Here is a 16,355-nt window from a genome sequence, read left to right on the forward strand (position 1 = left end):
CCCATTGCTATGCCTATTCGTTATGGAAAAATTATTTCCTTTTAATGACACGTGTATTCTGAACTTGAGTCAAAGAAGTCAAGAGAAGCTAGCAAAACAGTGAAATCTAACAAACCAACTGCACTGTGCATGACGTGGAGACAAAAAAGCAAGCGCGCCAGTGATGAGTCAGCAATAAAATTTCCAAACTTTTTTAAATTTCAAATTTCAGAAATTATTTAAATGGCTCTTATTTTGCCACCTTTCACCAGCTCATCCATTCCGTCAAACTCTACCCTTCATTTTCCCAAAAGTTACATTTAAACCCAGGCTCAACCAACCTTATTTTATGAAATATAAATAATCCCAAGTCAAAATGATTTCATAAATTTATACAAGTATTATACCTAATTACATAAAAAAAATTATTAATTAACTGAAAATAGTAATATCAACTATAATAAAGTCCTTTAAACTTTGAAATTAAAAAAAAATATAATTAACATTATAATCTCAAAAATCTCATGCATGTGTTTGTTTTATTATTTTGAATAGTATTTTTTAAATATTATTGTTAGGTAGAATTGAGTGATTATTGCAAAGTAAAATTTAAAAATGAACAAAAAACCCTATAGGTTTGCAAATTTCTTAACACCCAAACATATAATTTTTTTGTAAAATAATAAAAACATCCCCACCACACATAGTTGCCAGGAATCTGGCGTTATGATGCATGACTGGCTGAATCTGATCGGTTGTACACAAAGATGACATGGATCTGACCGAAAAAGGTCAAATCTGGCCGTTATTGACCGTGTTGGGTCGTCAACAACGGCCAAAGATATGGCCATCATTGATGGTCAATGACGACCATGTCTTGGCTGTCGTTGAAGACCAACTACGGCCAAAGATCTAGCTGTCAATAGCCAGATCTTTGGCAGTAGATCTAGCTTTTTTCGGTCAAATCCACAGTGGATTTGGCCGATAAATGATAGATCGGTGCACTATCGATTAAATTCAATCGGTAGTGCGTCATTATACCAGATTCTAACTACCTTCTAGCGGTGGTGGCTAGAATTTGGCAAATATGGGTGGGTGAGAGTGTTTTTATCAATTTCTAAACTTTTTTTTGGAGGGTATTTAGTTAAATTAATAAACTTAAGGGGTTTAAAGAAATTGAAAAAATATAATAGTATTTTTAAAATAAGAAAACAAAAGTTTATTTTGGAAATAGTATTAATAGGGTTGAAAAAATATAATTAAACTAACGGACCCATATGGGCCGTTAAATAGAAAGCTTTATATTACAAAGTTGCGTTATTAAAAAAAATACTCCCATTTAATAAATAAAATTTCGAAAACTCAAAATTTTAAATTAAGTCATTTCAATCGCATCCCCAATCAAGACACATGCTGACCGAAAACTGAAACCCCCGACGCCTCCAAAATCAATCCAAAAAATGGCGGAATCTCCGCTTCACTTCTTCACCTTCTCCATTTTCAAAATCCCGCAAAACCCCATATAAGAAATTCCCCCTTCTTCATCTTCCCCATAAAAATTTCATAAATTTCCTCAACATGAAAGCCTCTCTGAAATTTCGCGAAGACCAGAAGCCCCTTCTGCGAGCCAAAGTCCCTCTCTCAATCTTGGGCGTGCCGTTTCAATCCGGCATCATCGCCGGCGAGTCCAAGGAGCTCACTCTCAATCTCTCCACCTTCTTCGAATCTGGACCGTCCGTCAAGATTGCTTACCGTCCTAACGACACGTGGAACCCCTTCTCGTTGGTGGTTAAAACCGGAACTGGACCATTCGGTTCGCCGATCTCGAGCTCTATGTTGATGAGCGCCGAGTTCAATTTGCTCGGCCGTGGAAACCCTAGCTTCATGCTTCACTTCAAGCCGCAGTTCGGTGACTTCTCGATTAAGAAGTCTCAGTCGTCTGTGTTCAAGCCGCAGAACGGCGCCGTTTCAGGGGAGGATGATTCGTCGATTGAGGTCGTGGAGTCTCCGATGTTGAAGAAGCTCACCCTTTCGCCGTCGAAATCCGCGGCTGATTTCGCCGGGATTTTATCCGGTGTCGAGATGGCGGCGAGGACTGCTTTGCCGGTGAAGTCACGTGCCGTCGTGAACATCCGATGGGGAGTTAGGGTTCCTGCGGATACGAGTGCCGAACCAACGGCTGGGATCAATTTTAAGAGGATTCCGTTTCTGGTTATGAACAAGATCGGGATTGAACACGTGGACGGCGCAGATTCGAAAGAAAAAAACAAAGATAACAAAAAACAACTGCTAATGGGCCAGGAACTGGGCGTGGCGGGTAACGCTAATATGGCCGAGCTGTGTTTTAACGTTAAACGACAGTTGGAGATTTTGCAAACCGAGAATGGTTTCTTAAAGAAAGCTGTCGAAGATCTTCGACAAGAAATCGTAAACAAGAACCCGAACCCGACCCGGGATTTGAATTCGGGTCGCCGGAGTAACGAGAAGAGATCGGCGGCGATGGAGGGAGATGTGAACGAGGAGTTGAAGAAGGCATTGAAGGCTCAGGTTTGATGTCATGAAGATCTTCTTTAATTTTTGTTTAGGGTTGTTATTGTAAAGATGTTGAACTATAAGGGACTGTCCGAATATTTTGCGTTTGTTTAGAGAAGTACATGTGGAATAATGTTGGTAATTTAATTTAATAAGATTTTGTATTGGTTTTGTTTGGATCCAAATTAAATTTATTTAAATTCAATTTGATGATATGAATGGATGATCAACATTTATAATTTAATCAGTTTTTCCCCAACTTTGAAAATAATCAACTTTCAAAATAATTTGGAAAGTGTTTGGTAAATAAATGCTATTTTGATTTTCAAAATCTATGGCTCCGCTTTGGCGCATAGTTGTTTTTCTAATAAAGTTAAACAAAAAATTTTTGTTTGGTTCACTTATTCTCATAATATTATTTTAAATTAATCAATTTTTTTTAAACTCCATAAATTTGATAATTTAACTAAACAACTCTAAAAATTTTTTTTAATAATTAACAAAAACACCCTAATAACCCACATTTACCAGATTCTGACTATCATTGTCGGAAGTTGGTTGGAATCTAATGTAATGACGCACTGTTAGCTAAATCTGGCCGATCTAGCTTTTTTAACCAAATCTACGGCCAGATTTTTGGCCGTAGACAATCTTCAACGACGGTTGTATCTTCGGTTGTCGTTGACAACCAAATGCAACCAGATCTAGCCGTCGATCTGACATTTTTCGGCCAGATCTATCATGAATTTGGCTAAAAAATGTCGTATCGACGCACGACCGGTGGATCTGGCCAGAAAAGATTGTGTCAACGCACGACCGGCAAGATCCAGCAGGTCATGCGTCGATACGGTGACTTCGGCCACCCTTTGGCGGTGGTGGCTGACTGTTCGTATTTAAAGAGTGGGTTGAGGGTGTTTTTGTTAACTTTAAATATTTTATTATAGGGGTGTTTAGTAAATAAATAAATATAAGGGATATTTTTATTAATTTTTAAATTCTACATCGTAATGCTCACCCAATTTAACTTTTTTTAAAATAGTATTCTAAAAACTATCAGAATAATGAACAAAACGGACCCTATGATTATGTATTTGGTGAATTAGACTTTGAAATTATTGTCATGTACACACGGATTAAAAAGAAATTTTTATTTTTTAAAATATATTCATTATTCTAATTTTGTATTTTATTATTTATAAGCATTTAATAAATATTATAAATTCAACAAAAAAATAAAAAATTTGTTGACTAGTCATGCCGGTCAACGACTGGTCAACAACAATTGACCGATGATCAAAGATGATATATTTGTGCCATCCTCTTTATATCACTAGATTCTAATGTCTATTTTGGCCGTAGAAGGTAAAGGAATATTCGGCCGCCGACGTTGGAATCCGGTTATTTAGTCGAATTCCGTCATGTCGGAAGATTCTAATACTGATAGGATCGAATGTGGCACCCACGTGCCCTTGTTGGTTATTGTTGACCGGTGGTTGACTACCATTGGTGTTGGCACGGGTATTTCAATTTATTTATAGATAAATTATTAAATTATTTATTTAATAAATCAAATGTTTATTTAAGTTAACTTTATAATTCAAGGAATTTATATGGGTATATTTATCATATACACATACAAAATCAGCTTTGAAAATAAAATGATTTTATAAAGCTGATTTTATAAAACAGACTATGAATAATCAATTTTAAACTTAATTGGTTTTAAAAGTTGTTTACCAAATACTTTTCAATGCATTTGTTTAAATATTCTATTTGTATTTTAAATCAAAATATACATTTGTTTCCCTATTTTTAAAATATTATTCCAAATTATTTAATTATTTTTTATTTTCAAATCCTATCTCGTAATAATCATTAAATTCTATCTTATTTCAAAAATACTACTCTAAATAACTAAAATACGCGTTTGTTTCCCTATTTCATTCATATTCCAAATCAAAATACATATTTGTTTCTCTATTCTTAAAAACCTATCTTAAATTATTCAACTATTTTTAATTTTCAAATTCTACCTCAGCTCTACCTAATAATAATATTTTAAAAATACTATTCTAAATATTTATTTCAAAAATACTACTCCAAATATTTATCGATGTATCTTAAAACTTAATTGATTATTTTTTAAACTATAACAATTACGTGGGCATTCTAATAATATTACAATAGTACTATCTCTTGCTCAATCATTAATATCGAATTGGTATTTACCAATTATTTCTCGTAATCAATCATTAACTTTTTATTGATTACGACATCAAAATTGAAATATTTACCAATTATTTGTTGTGATTTTATAATAATATATCGTTTAATTTATATTCATAATTTGTTATTAAATAACACTAATATGAAAAGAAAATAATATAATTATCGAATAATGCGCATCGAATTTATGCACTGAATGACGTGGTACTATTCTGATCGTCGATTAATTATGAATTTCTTTTTAAAAAAAAAACAAGTTGATGTTACGTCATTCGATACATGAATTCGATATATATTCTTCGATAACTGTAACATTGTTCAATAAGAAACTACAACCTTACATATTGTCCTATTGACAACATCAAATAATTCAATGTTACTAGTATTATGCTTGGTAACATAGAAACATTATTGGATATTTATATCACAAATATAATTAATTAAGGTTTTCGTTTAAAAGTTTAATAGAAAAATAAAATTAATTATATGAAAACTTTGAGAGAAATATATATTGTAATATAGTTTATATGAATTTTAAATAAATTTTCTTCTTAAAATAAGGGAAATAAAAACCATTATTTTTGAGTAATTTATTTTTTAAAAATTATTTTTGAATAGTATAAAGCAAGCTTTCTTATATAGAAAAATAATTTTGTATATAAAATCATATTATTCAAATATATATATAAAAAAAAAAATACCTGGGAAAATATAAATATTTAGTGAAAAAACAACTCAAAATTGTAATAAAAATTTCTTTATCCTTTTTCTTCTTCCGCAACAGGACAGCCTCAACCGCCAACCCTCTCTCTCTCTCTCTCTCTTGCAATTTTCATTCAGACTCAGTAATGTAATGGTTCCTTAACAAGTAATTTTTGATTAAATTGATTGTGTTTGTTTGGTTCTAGGGTTTTATTTTGATGGGTGATCATTGATTTGTATGCTCGATTGAGCCTTTAAATTGTTGAAAAGTTTTGCTTTGAAGATTGGTTTGAGTGTTTCTGAGGTGGGTTATGTTTTGTTTTTGTATTGAGCTTGGTTGATGATCGTGAATGTGTTTTTGAGTTTGGTAAATTGAAGCTTATTATGTTTTTAGGGTTTTGTTTTGATATGATCTGTTTTATGGAGCATGGGAATGAAACAACATGAAAGTGCTCTGTTAAGTACCAAAATTTTCAAAATGAAATAATTTTCTTGGCTTGATTGAGGTTTTGATTCTTGGAAAGTTTTATGAAGATTAAATTTAGTGTTTCTGAGGTGGGTTTTGTTTTGTTTTGGTATTGGTATTGGTTGATTATCATGAATTGGAAGTACTGGGTTATTATAGGTTTTTGATTGGTATCTTGATCCTTTATGGTGATTTTTTTGCTTGATATGATCTGTTTTATGCTGAATTGGAGCCATTAGATTCTCAGATTTACATCTATTCACTTGTTTTTTATGCAATAGAGTTAATTAATTGTATTGAATAACTTAATCTGTTAAACAAGATAAGGTGAATGGTTAAATTTTAGGCAGTTTTATCCCAAGCTATTGCTAAGGTTCCAGAGAACCAGATCCGATGTGTGCTAATAAACGATGCTAAGGTTCCAGAGAAGCAGATCCCATGTGTGCTAATAAATGATCTATAAAAACGGCTCTGTAGATTTTAGAAGTAGGTTTGATTTGTTCTTGGACTGATAACTGGTTAAATTTTCAGAGGACTTTAGCATTGTTTTATGGTTGTATTCAAGTAGGGAGTGTAATGGACTCAAGAGTCTCTGTTCATTTTGATGTCCGAAAAGGCAAAAACCAGTTCTAATTAGAGACATGACAATACTGTTGGATGCACTGATCATGGTTTCGTAACAGACGTAACTTCTATTTTGGTTTATACATGGTAAATGTATGTCTGAAGTGGGTTTGAATTTGTATCCGGGTGTACTCATCTCATAGTCTACTTGTGTCACTTCTTCTGTTTTTAGATATGTGCCATTGGGGTTTGAGTACCCGTCAAATTCCCATTCCAAGTATTTAGTAGGTTATCTGGTTTCTCATTATTTAATCCATAACCCTGCCAGTACTTTTCTGCATTGTTGTTGTACATAGAAATATAGAATGTATGGTGATATGGTCTCTGTCTGCCTGAGTGTAAACTGTGAGCTTAATTTATAATCTTCTTAAATTCATTTTCATGTATACTCTTATAAGTTTGCTTCTATAAATGCAGAGCTGCAGGCCTTATATATCACCGAGGCAAGCATGCCCTATACAGAAGAAATCAATGAAAGCTTATTTGAACCGCTTTCTGCGATTCTCTGTTGCTTGAGTTAGAGGCCTGAAGGTATGTAACCTATGCCGAACATATTCTGTTGGTTATGAAATCTGAAATGCTTCAATATTTTACTTTTAGCATTCAAAATTGATTCTGTTTAGCATTAGGGAAAACTGCAGCGACAACCATTTCATCATTACTTATAGTGTATTGACTTAATCTGTGTTTTAGGTATAGATGCTTACTATCCTGGTTCTCTTGTTATCAGGAGACTTCACCAGATCCAGATTTTGAGACTTATGGCCACCATGAATGTTTATTCAGAAGTGAAGCAGCACGATAACGGAATGCTCACATAACATCAAAAGCCTAGTGCTCATTTGGAGTTAATCCTGGAGTTTCATCGCAACATTGCAGCAACTGAAGCCTTGGTAGTTAGCAGTTAGCAATTGCTAATGAAACTAAAGGTACGAGATTCCCTAAGTAGCAATTTTTTGCATTAAAGAACTTTGATTTATTTTTAGATATAGAGATGTAAACTAAAATAGATTTGTGTTGTTCTCCATGATTGCGGCTTCAATTAATTTACTTGTTCTGCTGTGTTTTGGATACATTTGAGTTGTTCACCATTATTGCATGTTTGAATTAATTAATTTCTTCCTGGGTTTTGAGTTGCAGGAATGATGGATTGGTGAACATGCTCAAAACATCATTAAAAGCAAATGGATTAGCAAGGATTTCTCCGAAAAAGAGCTTTGTATTTCAAGGGCCATTGGAATAGTGCAATCAACCATCCAGAAGCAGAGAAAGTTTACTGAAAAAAATCAATCTTTACATTGTTAGATGCTTCTATAAATGATTTTACATTATAGACCTAGCTCTCAAGCTGACACCAACATCCGAAAAGGATGAAGTGCAGGAATGAGATCTGTTCCAAATGATTCTGCATCATAAGTTAGGGCACTGCATTGTTACATTAGCCATTTTCTTGTCCCTGCAAAGAGGCAAAAATCCAACAATTTGAAAAAAAAAAAAATTAAATAAATAAACGAAACTCGATGATATCTTCCCATCTTTTTGTTTATATGATGCCAACTTGACCTTCCAACCATTCGGTTATCAACTTCAAAACCATGGTCCTTTCTTTTTATTGGCCCTAGAGGGGTTCAAGTTGGTATACTGATGTGGTGCTTCCACTGTCATTCATGTTCCATTAGCTGTCCATGTGAAAATGGTTGTTCTCCATCTGAATTAAAGCAAAACAGGAAAAAATAAAAATAAAATTACAGATGATTACTGACAGAGAATACACATGAAGGTGTGACCGTTTAACTATTTCGTCTTTAGTCACTGACAACAGTAAGACAACAATGTCAATCGTCAAACAAAAGTGATACAAAAACTACAGGCAGAAGAATGCAAAACATATTAACGTGTAGACATGTATTTATTACCACTTTCACCGTCAGATGCATCTGCAAGCCTTGAGATTGCTTCAAGTAGTGCCTGCTCATGTTCCTGCATTGCGTATGACAATGGTCAAGTTTGAAATGCAAAACAAGGGTTCACGAGAAATTGATCAGCATACACCAATGATCTTACTTTCAGCATTTTCTTTGCCTTATTGAGCTCTAGAGGATCTGGATGAATTGCATTGAAAATCTTCTCCACCTGTTAATGTTAAGAAGAAATGTAAGAAACTGACATGATAATGGATCAACGAATTGACTGAAATCATAACATACCTCCTGTACTAGTGTCTCTGTGTTAAGTAATTCAATATCATCAGAATCATTCTTTTCAATCCTATTCTGTGATGGCATAAATTCTTTTCTAAGTTGAACATGACCCTGACCCTGACCCTGACCCTTTGAGGATCCTCTCCCTTTTCCAGCACCTGGAGGATGACTACCGCGGCCAAAAGGTTTCTTAACTCCATGGCCTTGCCCACCGTGCCCCCCTCGATATGATACACCTGGGTCCTCACCATCCCACCGTATATCTTCATGAGAAATCTGTAACCATTACACTAATAATATTTGTTACCAACTACGATAAATAAGACAGACAAAGAACACCTAAAGCTTAAATACTTGGCAAAAAAAAATGCAATCCTCAAAGAGAGAGACAGAACACCAAAGCCACACTCACTAAAAACTAAACATGTAGGAATGAAACAGGACCATCACATCACACATGAATACAAAGTGGGCGGGCGTGAAGTTATGAAAACAAAAAGAAAGTGAAAAATACTGATTTACTATACTGTGACAACACAATCTTAAATTTTTTATAGCATTAAAATAAGGCAAAGTTCTTCTCACAAACCCTGACAACCTACCTTCGGGTGCGCTAAAACCCAACCTAGTGCAACTTACACCTTGAACAATACATCAAAATGTGCAAGCACACATTTGGAAACAGTTCCAAATTTTATACAAGGATGAGGATAATCAATTTTACTTTTGACTGGGAAATATGAAAATAAATTATTATGTGGACCAGGTGTCTACTCAATCAGCAGAAAAGCCTGATGGGGGTATGTAAAACTATAAAGAATCATTATACAAATTACTGAAACAATCTGTACACTTTTATATAAATAAATAATAAAAGAAAAAGAAGAATCCCAAGGACCAGCGGAGCCCTCAAAAAGACTAACTCAGAGATATAAAATTTATGTTTACCAATGTATTGAGATGGTTGCTGCACCAAGGTATCAGCTATGAAATGGGCAACAATAATTACCTCTTTCAGATTAACCCATTCCCAAGTCTCATTCGTTGTTTGAATATCATAAACCAAAGCATGTCGGCCCTGCAAAGAAATAAAAAATGGTGATGACAGAACAGCCCACCGGCAAAACTACATCCAATAAGATGATGAAATCAATTGCTAAACAAACCCAAAAATTTCTAATAGGGAAGGTATTCTGCAACTTGAGTCAAGGCACAAGCCTCAAGGCATTACAATTATCACTCTAGAGAAAATCAAGGATACCACAGGGGTACCACATCACCCATACCAACAACCAATACATACTTGTCACATAATTTTCAAATTTATACCTACCAATTACACTAATGGTAAAGATTGTTGAGAGAGAAAAAACATCATAGGTGGTATAAATGTATTGGTTGGTGGTGCAGATAATACTTTTTTTGAATAAGAAACAGTATAAACCATTGTGTTTACGGACTGATTTATATGACATCATTATGTAAAGAACGTTTTATGTGAAATTGAAAAAACGTCCATAACAAGAACTCAGGTTATCCAATCAGCAAAGAAAATTGGAGATTCAAAACACCAAGCAGAAACTCCTTACATCACCAAAACAAAAACCCAGAACAAAAACCAGGTACAAAACTATACTGCTCATTAATTTATTGCAACTTCCTGATCATTGGAGAATGGAGAAGGAACCTTTTCTAAACTCTTAAGGACACACAAGTTCAAAAGTGAAGCCTAAAATTTGCACTTTTCCCCTAAATCCAAAACCTCTTACCCAATGTCATGATGGGAACAATTGATTTAAAAACATAGAAAAATATATAAAGATTAGAAAAAGGCAAAAAGAATAGATAAAGAAGACATGATCAATATTCTGTGAACTAGAAATTAAAAACAATGCAAAAAGGTTGGTCTTTGAACATACCTCTACAGGATTATAATCAGTAATGACAGCCTCATAGAAGTTGTTGTCTTCAGGCCATCTTGTCCATACTTTCCTTCCAACTAAAGAATTTGCCCCTTCAGGTTCATTTGCAGAAATGGCACCAGAAGAACTGCGATTTACAAATGATCTATTTCCAGCAGCACCGGCAGATGTGTACTGCAATGGATTCATCATGGGTAAACTGTGCAATTGCTGACCCTGCTAAGAATTTGAAAAAAAAAAAATGCAGGTCAATCTACAGTCATCTTTGTCCTTCAATTACAAGTAATTGGCATGAAAATTTCAGCATTTTGCCTCTGCATCCCAGCAGCTCCTCAGTTTGCAGCCACAGATGATTGGCTGAATCAATGGAGCTGCTGGCAGAGATTAAAAATCAGGTTATAGCACAGTGAGTGAAAGATAAGATACCGATTGAGACATCTTCTGTCTCTTGCGGGATGCAGAAACACTAGGGCTGGGTAACAGATCATGGGAAGGCTGAGATGTGGCAAGCCTAGCAGCTTGGTGTCCACCTGCCTGTCTCCAATCCCTGATCAAATTAATGATCAATTAACAGTCAGAAGCCACAAGACTCCTTGCAGTTAATTACTTATGACAACAATGAAAATTTCTCATGAAGCATTCAAACCTTATCCTTTTGATAATGTCATCGCCATTGACCTTGGTCAGAAGCTCCCTGTGTTCATCGTCTGACACTCTAAGCTCCTTCCTAAGTTCTGTTATCAAACCTTCCTTTTCCTATACGAAGGGGATCGAATGGAATATTAAAAAAAAAAATAGCAGGAAAACTAATTTACAGTAGTATGAAAAGACATGAGAAAAAGGAAAAAGTAAATACCCAAGTAATGGCATCAGACTGAGCTTTAAAAGCCCGCAAAACAGCACAATAAGCTTCTTGCTCAAGTTGATGAATTTGAGCTTCCATGTCACTATGCATCCTAGAAAACGGGGCAGAACCTACAGCAGATCGTCCATTCACTGTAACACGGCTACCTATTCGAGCTCTATTTTGATGTGAAGGAAGATCATCATCAGTACCTGCAATTCAGATAACGCATACATGACATGATCATCAGTACCAAAATTATTACAGATAGAGCAGAAATTGCATTAAGCATCAAAAGGACAGTAAATGGTCTTGGGTGTGGCGCTCTTGTGCAAGGTTTATCATCAATCCATACATTGGATATAGATAGATGTCAGGATTTTATTGATGTTTAAAGCTTCATAAGATATATCAACTTTTCAGTTATCTCACATCAGATCATTCCATAATAAGTTCAAACTATTTAATATGTAATACAACAATGACAAAATCTAATGAAATCAAGTATATAAACGAAGAATCAGTACAAACTTCACAAGGTAAGTTACAGCAGGGGGCACAAGAAACATAATAAAGCTTATACCCCTTTAAGAATTCTGTTTTACTTTGGCTGGAGCACGTTCTGGATCATAAATATAACAAAAACTTGTAGTCAACACTGTTGTTGGTAATTTTGTCACATTAAGGACAACATTACATCATTCTTTGAACATCTAATTCCACATATAGGTCAGATGACAAGGGGATTCAAATAATTATATCCATAGTGCTAGGAACGGCAAAAAGCGCCTCCAGTTTTCTGTGAATAAACCTATACATCATGAAAATTTACAAGGATAAGCTTGAATTTATATCCACTCTCCTTAGGCTTTCACAGACATGGTCTGAAAGTTTATAAAGTAGATTCTAGTGTTCAGTTTAATTTCAAATTAGATAAATTAAAAATCATTTTCTACAAGTTACATGTAAAACGCCTCCTAAATTTAACACTTTTCCACAAGGAGATTGATATATTCCAAAACATATAATACATGGAAAAATAATCTAGAAAGAAATTGGTCCCAAGAAGTTAAAATTCAGGCACAAAAAAATAAGTCTAGCAAAATGAAAATAAAAAAATTGCCTAGACAAAATAAACTAATTTGGAAAGATATGTCTCCAGCTATTAAAATTTTCAGATTTTACTTTTTAAATTTAAAGTTCCATAATAAATTTTTGTTATTTGACTCCACTCTGTTTCATCTCAGTAGACTGTATGAGCATTCCAATTACTGATTCATTAGTTTCCACACAGTTAAGCACTTAAAGTCCTCTAGTTTTATCAACTTTTTTTCCATGATACATATACACCTACACAACATTGTCGACTTACCCTTCATTCCATATGTCCCCTTTACGTATTTCCATGTCTGAAACCACTTCTAAATTTTTTGACATTACACAACATACCGTACCAGCATAGCCAACTGGCACAATCCAAACAGCGGCAAGCCATTTGCAATAATCTTTCAATATGGTTCCACAAATAGCAAAGTCACTTTACTTTTGTTTTCTTTCATTTCCGCATGCAGTTCATTCTACTAACGGGAGAAACCAAGATAAAAGACCACTTTTGTCACTTCACTCACATAATTCTTGCTAAAAACTCAATCTTGATGACAAAACAAGAACCTTGAAACCAGTTAAGGGAAGGTTTTTATGGTTTTCAAGTATACACATAATAAAACTATGTTTCTTTCATAAACCCTTTCTATGTTCCAAACAATAACAAAAACAAAACCCAAAATTCTAAATTGCATTAAGCATTTCTGCAAGCCTTAACACAATAAAGCACGAAAAAAGGTTCAAGCAAAAGCAACCCCAGAACAAAACCTAAACCCTAATTCGTAATTACACCCCGTATCACTCCATAACGAAAATTACCAACTAATTAATCAAAACCCTAAACCCTAATTTCCCAAATCACCCACAACACCATAATGCAAACAGTTTTTATCAAAAACAAAAAAAACCCTAATCCACATAAAAGATCACAATAGAACTGCACAAAACTAGAATCAAAATAACAAATTGAATACAAAACAATGTGAAAAAAAAAAAATAATTATAATAATAACTCACCGCTACTATCGCAAACTTCATATTCCATAAGAAGAACCGCAAAAAACTCAGTTCTTCGTCGAAGAAACAAAACAAAACAAGAAACCCAGACAGTCAAAACGAGAAATGAAGCTAAAACGCGGGTTTGAAAGAAGATAGAGGAAAGAAGGTGATTGGGATTTTGATTATTTTCACGCGTCGGGATAGCAATGGTGAAACGTTACCGTTTCAGGCCCGTTACAGAGACTTAAAAATATATATATTATTTTTCTTTTTTGGTTTTTCAAAGGTTTTAGAGGGAATTGTTTAAAGAGTGAAAGGCAGAGAGGTTCTGTATACAGAGAGAGAGAGAGAGAGAGAGAGGAAAATGGATTAAGGAGGGAGAGGGAAAGAGAGAGGGGTTTGTATTCATCAATTTTATAAGTTTTTTTCCTTATACAAAAAATTCCCTTTCAAGGTGGACTTATAGAACTTTTACAAACTTAACGGATCTTACTGAAATTTCATTTGATTTATTTGTAACTTTTACTAACTTCATGGACCTATTTTATTCTTTCTAATTTTAATTGTATCTCCTTTTAATAAAAGTAAATACCATTTTATTTTAATTTTTTATTTGTATATAAATTTTTGAAAACTAATTTCAAGAAATTATATATAATTATAAAATTTAAATTAATATGCAAAAATATAATTTAGGTTATACGCTCTAGTTGTAGTTTGAAATTTGTGGGTTTTTCATTATTATACTTACTAAAATGATTGAAAAAGCTTACATTTTTGAAGAAATTTCAACCTCGAATTGTTTTTTTAATTATTTTTAATATATTTCAAAATTAATTTGTGTAGGTTTTAAAACTTAATTTATCAGCAAAATTAAAATTGTGTAGGTTTTGAAAACGAATATTCTAAAATTTAATTTGAAGAGGGCATTAATTTAGGTGAGGAGACCAAATCTGAATTTAGGCCCATCTGGGTCTTAGGTCTTTGGGCTCTATGAAGCCCAATTCAATATTGTTGGGGCTGATTGAAGCCCAAACTCTATGCAAATGGGCTGGAGATTCTTCGGTGGGGCTAACTGTAAATAAACCCTATTGAAGCCCAAACACGAGTAACCCGAAATCCGAGGATTAATTTATCCACCCCCTTGAGATATGGAAGAGTATATGGATTATGGACCCCTTGCCATCAAAACGGTGTTTATACAAGTCAAATGAAGTCAACTAAAGCAAGGCTATTTTCGTCATTTCAGGGAAAATATCAAAACCCTTGAATGAAGGGGTATTATGGTCTTTCTTTTAAATTAAAAATTGATTTTAAGGGGCATTATGGTCTTTCTCTTAAATTAAAAATTGTTATTTTTTATTAGATCAATTTGGTAAAACGAATTTTGATTAGATAAATTTGGTAAGATGAATTATTATTAGATCAATTTGGTAAGACAATTTTCTGTAAAAAAAAAAAAATGTTAAATGATAAGAAAAGGGCAAAATAAACTTTACAAAAAATTTGGAAGAACCCTAGCTTGTTGCAGGGGTGAATCTGTCAGTTTCCAAACTTTGTGTAATAATTTTTTTGAAAAAAATTTCAGTAGGAATATGGAAAAGGGCAAAATAGACTTTTAACAAAAATGGAAGGAACTTAAAATTTAACTGACGGCAAGGGGGGTGCATAGTACTTTTTCAAAATGTGGGGGGTATCAATAACCTCATCTCTCGGAGGTGGAAAAATTAACCAAAATCCGACACAGTTAAATATGTAAATAAATAAGATTATTAATTTCCAAAACTTATATGAAATGAAAGGCAAAGAGACAAAGATTTCAGTTGAAGTAGTATGTATGACTAATGCTTAGGTCAATTATGGAAAATATTATAATAAAAATAATAAAATTAAGATATTAAATTAATTTCATTTTAATAATATAAATAAATAATGTATTGGAAACTTGAAATTTCATATTTTAATCAGCTGACAAGCCAGCTAAAGTCTAGCTGGGGTAAAATTTAATTAATTAATTATAATTCTAATTAATTAAACAGATCTTCCTAACCAAATCTAGGATTAATTATTTAATTAATATTGTATTTTAGAGTAATTTTTAAATAATTAAAAATTGCCTCTTACCCTTTGATGATTATATATAGAACTTGATAATTTTTTTTTTAAAATAATTTTTACAGAAACATAATTTGCAATTAATTAAGTTAATTAAAATTAATGGATGGATAGATGATTAGGATTCACGTGCTTAATCACATGATTAGTCTTAAACAGTAATTAATAGTCAATTAAGGATCACATGTATGTGGCTTCAAGTTCAAACTTAGTAAAAAAAAAATGTTTAATTATATATATATATTTTTATTAATTACCATACTCCATTAATGTAATTATTGATTAATCAATTTTATTAACCTATCATTATATATTTTACTAGAATAATTTATAAGGAAAATTCAGATAACTCCAAAGTTTTTCCCTAATCCAATAATTACTTCTTAAAAACTTTATAATATAATTAAAGGAGGGATAGACTATATCAAATTATATTTTGTAACATTTGACTATAATTTATTTGTTGATTTTATTTAAAAATGACTATAACATTAACTGTGTAAACATTTTCGAGCTCTAATAGGTATGAATACATAAGAACATAAAGTAGCCAAAAAAATCAAATAAAAAAATGAAACATTATAAAGCACATAATATTTTATTTTAGGGTTTAATCACAGCCCACGTGTAGTGAAAAAGCA

General features: G+C 33.0%; 2 protein-coding genes and 1 long non-coding RNA gene across 5 annotated transcripts; 2 read left to right on the top strand and 1 right to left on the bottom strand.

The window, feature by feature from the left end:
• Positions 1–1,398: 1,398 nt before the first annotated feature.
• On the top strand, positions 1,399–2,599 carry LOC116124639. Its single transcript, XM_031410363.1, has one exon. It carries the CDS (start codon positions 1,558–1,560, stop codon positions 2,530–2,532), a length of 975 nt encoding a protein of 324 aa, XP_031266223.1. The 5' UTR covers positions 1,399–1,557; the 3' UTR covers positions 2,533–2,599.
• A 2,975-nt stretch (positions 2,600–5,574) lies between these two features.
• On the top strand, positions 5,575–7,868 carry LOC116124641. The gene is made up of 4 exons (XR_004127234.1): positions 5,575–5,743; positions 6,947–7,060; positions 7,260–7,458; positions 7,670–7,868. It is a non-coding gene; the product is annotated as an uncharacterized LOC116124641 (long non-coding RNA).
• A 21-nt stretch (positions 7,869–7,889) lies between these two features.
• On the bottom strand, positions 7,890–14,008 carry LOC116124638 (protein EMSY-LIKE 1-like). 3 transcript variants are annotated; one of them, XM_031410362.1, is made up of 11 exons: positions 13,618–14,008; positions 12,080–12,307; positions 11,509–11,708; positions 11,299–11,408; positions 11,079–11,199; positions 10,650–10,871; positions 9,740–9,808; positions 8,737–9,006; positions 8,594–8,662; positions 8,446–8,509; positions 7,890–8,237 (listed from the first exon to the last, which is right to left on the bottom strand). In XM_031410362.1, the coding sequence occupies exons 3-11, from the start codon at positions 11,605–11,607 to the stop codon at positions 8,191–8,193; spliced, it is 1,071 nt and encodes a 356-aa protein (XP_031266222.1). In that variant the 5' UTR covers positions 11,608–11,708; positions 12,080–12,307; positions 13,618–14,008; the 3' UTR covers positions 7,890–8,190. The 3 variants fall into 3 exon arrangements, with proteins under 3 accessions (XP_031266222.1, XP_031266221.1, XP_031266220.1); XM_031410361.1 differs by lacking the exon at positions 12,080–12,307 and having other exon boundaries at positions 10,650–10,868; XM_031410360.1 differs by lacking the exon at positions 12,080–12,307.
• Positions 14,009–16,355: the final 2,347 nt, after the last annotated feature.

Source organism: Pistacia vera, unplaced genomic scaffold (genome assembly GCF_008641045.1).
Source record: "Pistacia vera cultivar Batoury unplaced genomic scaffold, PisVer_v2 Contig154, whole genome shotgun sequence".
NCBI classification, from domain to species: Eukaryota; Viridiplantae; Streptophyta; class Magnoliopsida; order Sapindales; family Anacardiaceae; genus Pistacia; species Pistacia vera.

Bases quoted from the DNA above. Each gene is read 5' to 3' on its own strand.
- LOC116124639 (XM_031410363.1), top strand. From the start codon at position 1,558: ATGAAAGCCTCTCTGAAATTTCGCGAAGACCAGAAGCCCCTTCTGCGA.
- LOC116124638 (XM_031410360.1), bottom strand. From the start codon at position 13,645: ATGGAATATGAAGTTTGCGATAGTAGCG. The intron at 11,200-11,298 runs GTTTGAATGCTT...TAATTTGATCAG, and splicing joins GACATTATCAAAAGGATAAG to GGATTGGAGACAGGCAGGTG. The intron at 8,663-8,736 runs GTATGTTATGAT...TAACATTAACAG, and splicing joins CAGAGACACTAGTACAGGAG to GTGGAGAAGATTTTCAATGC.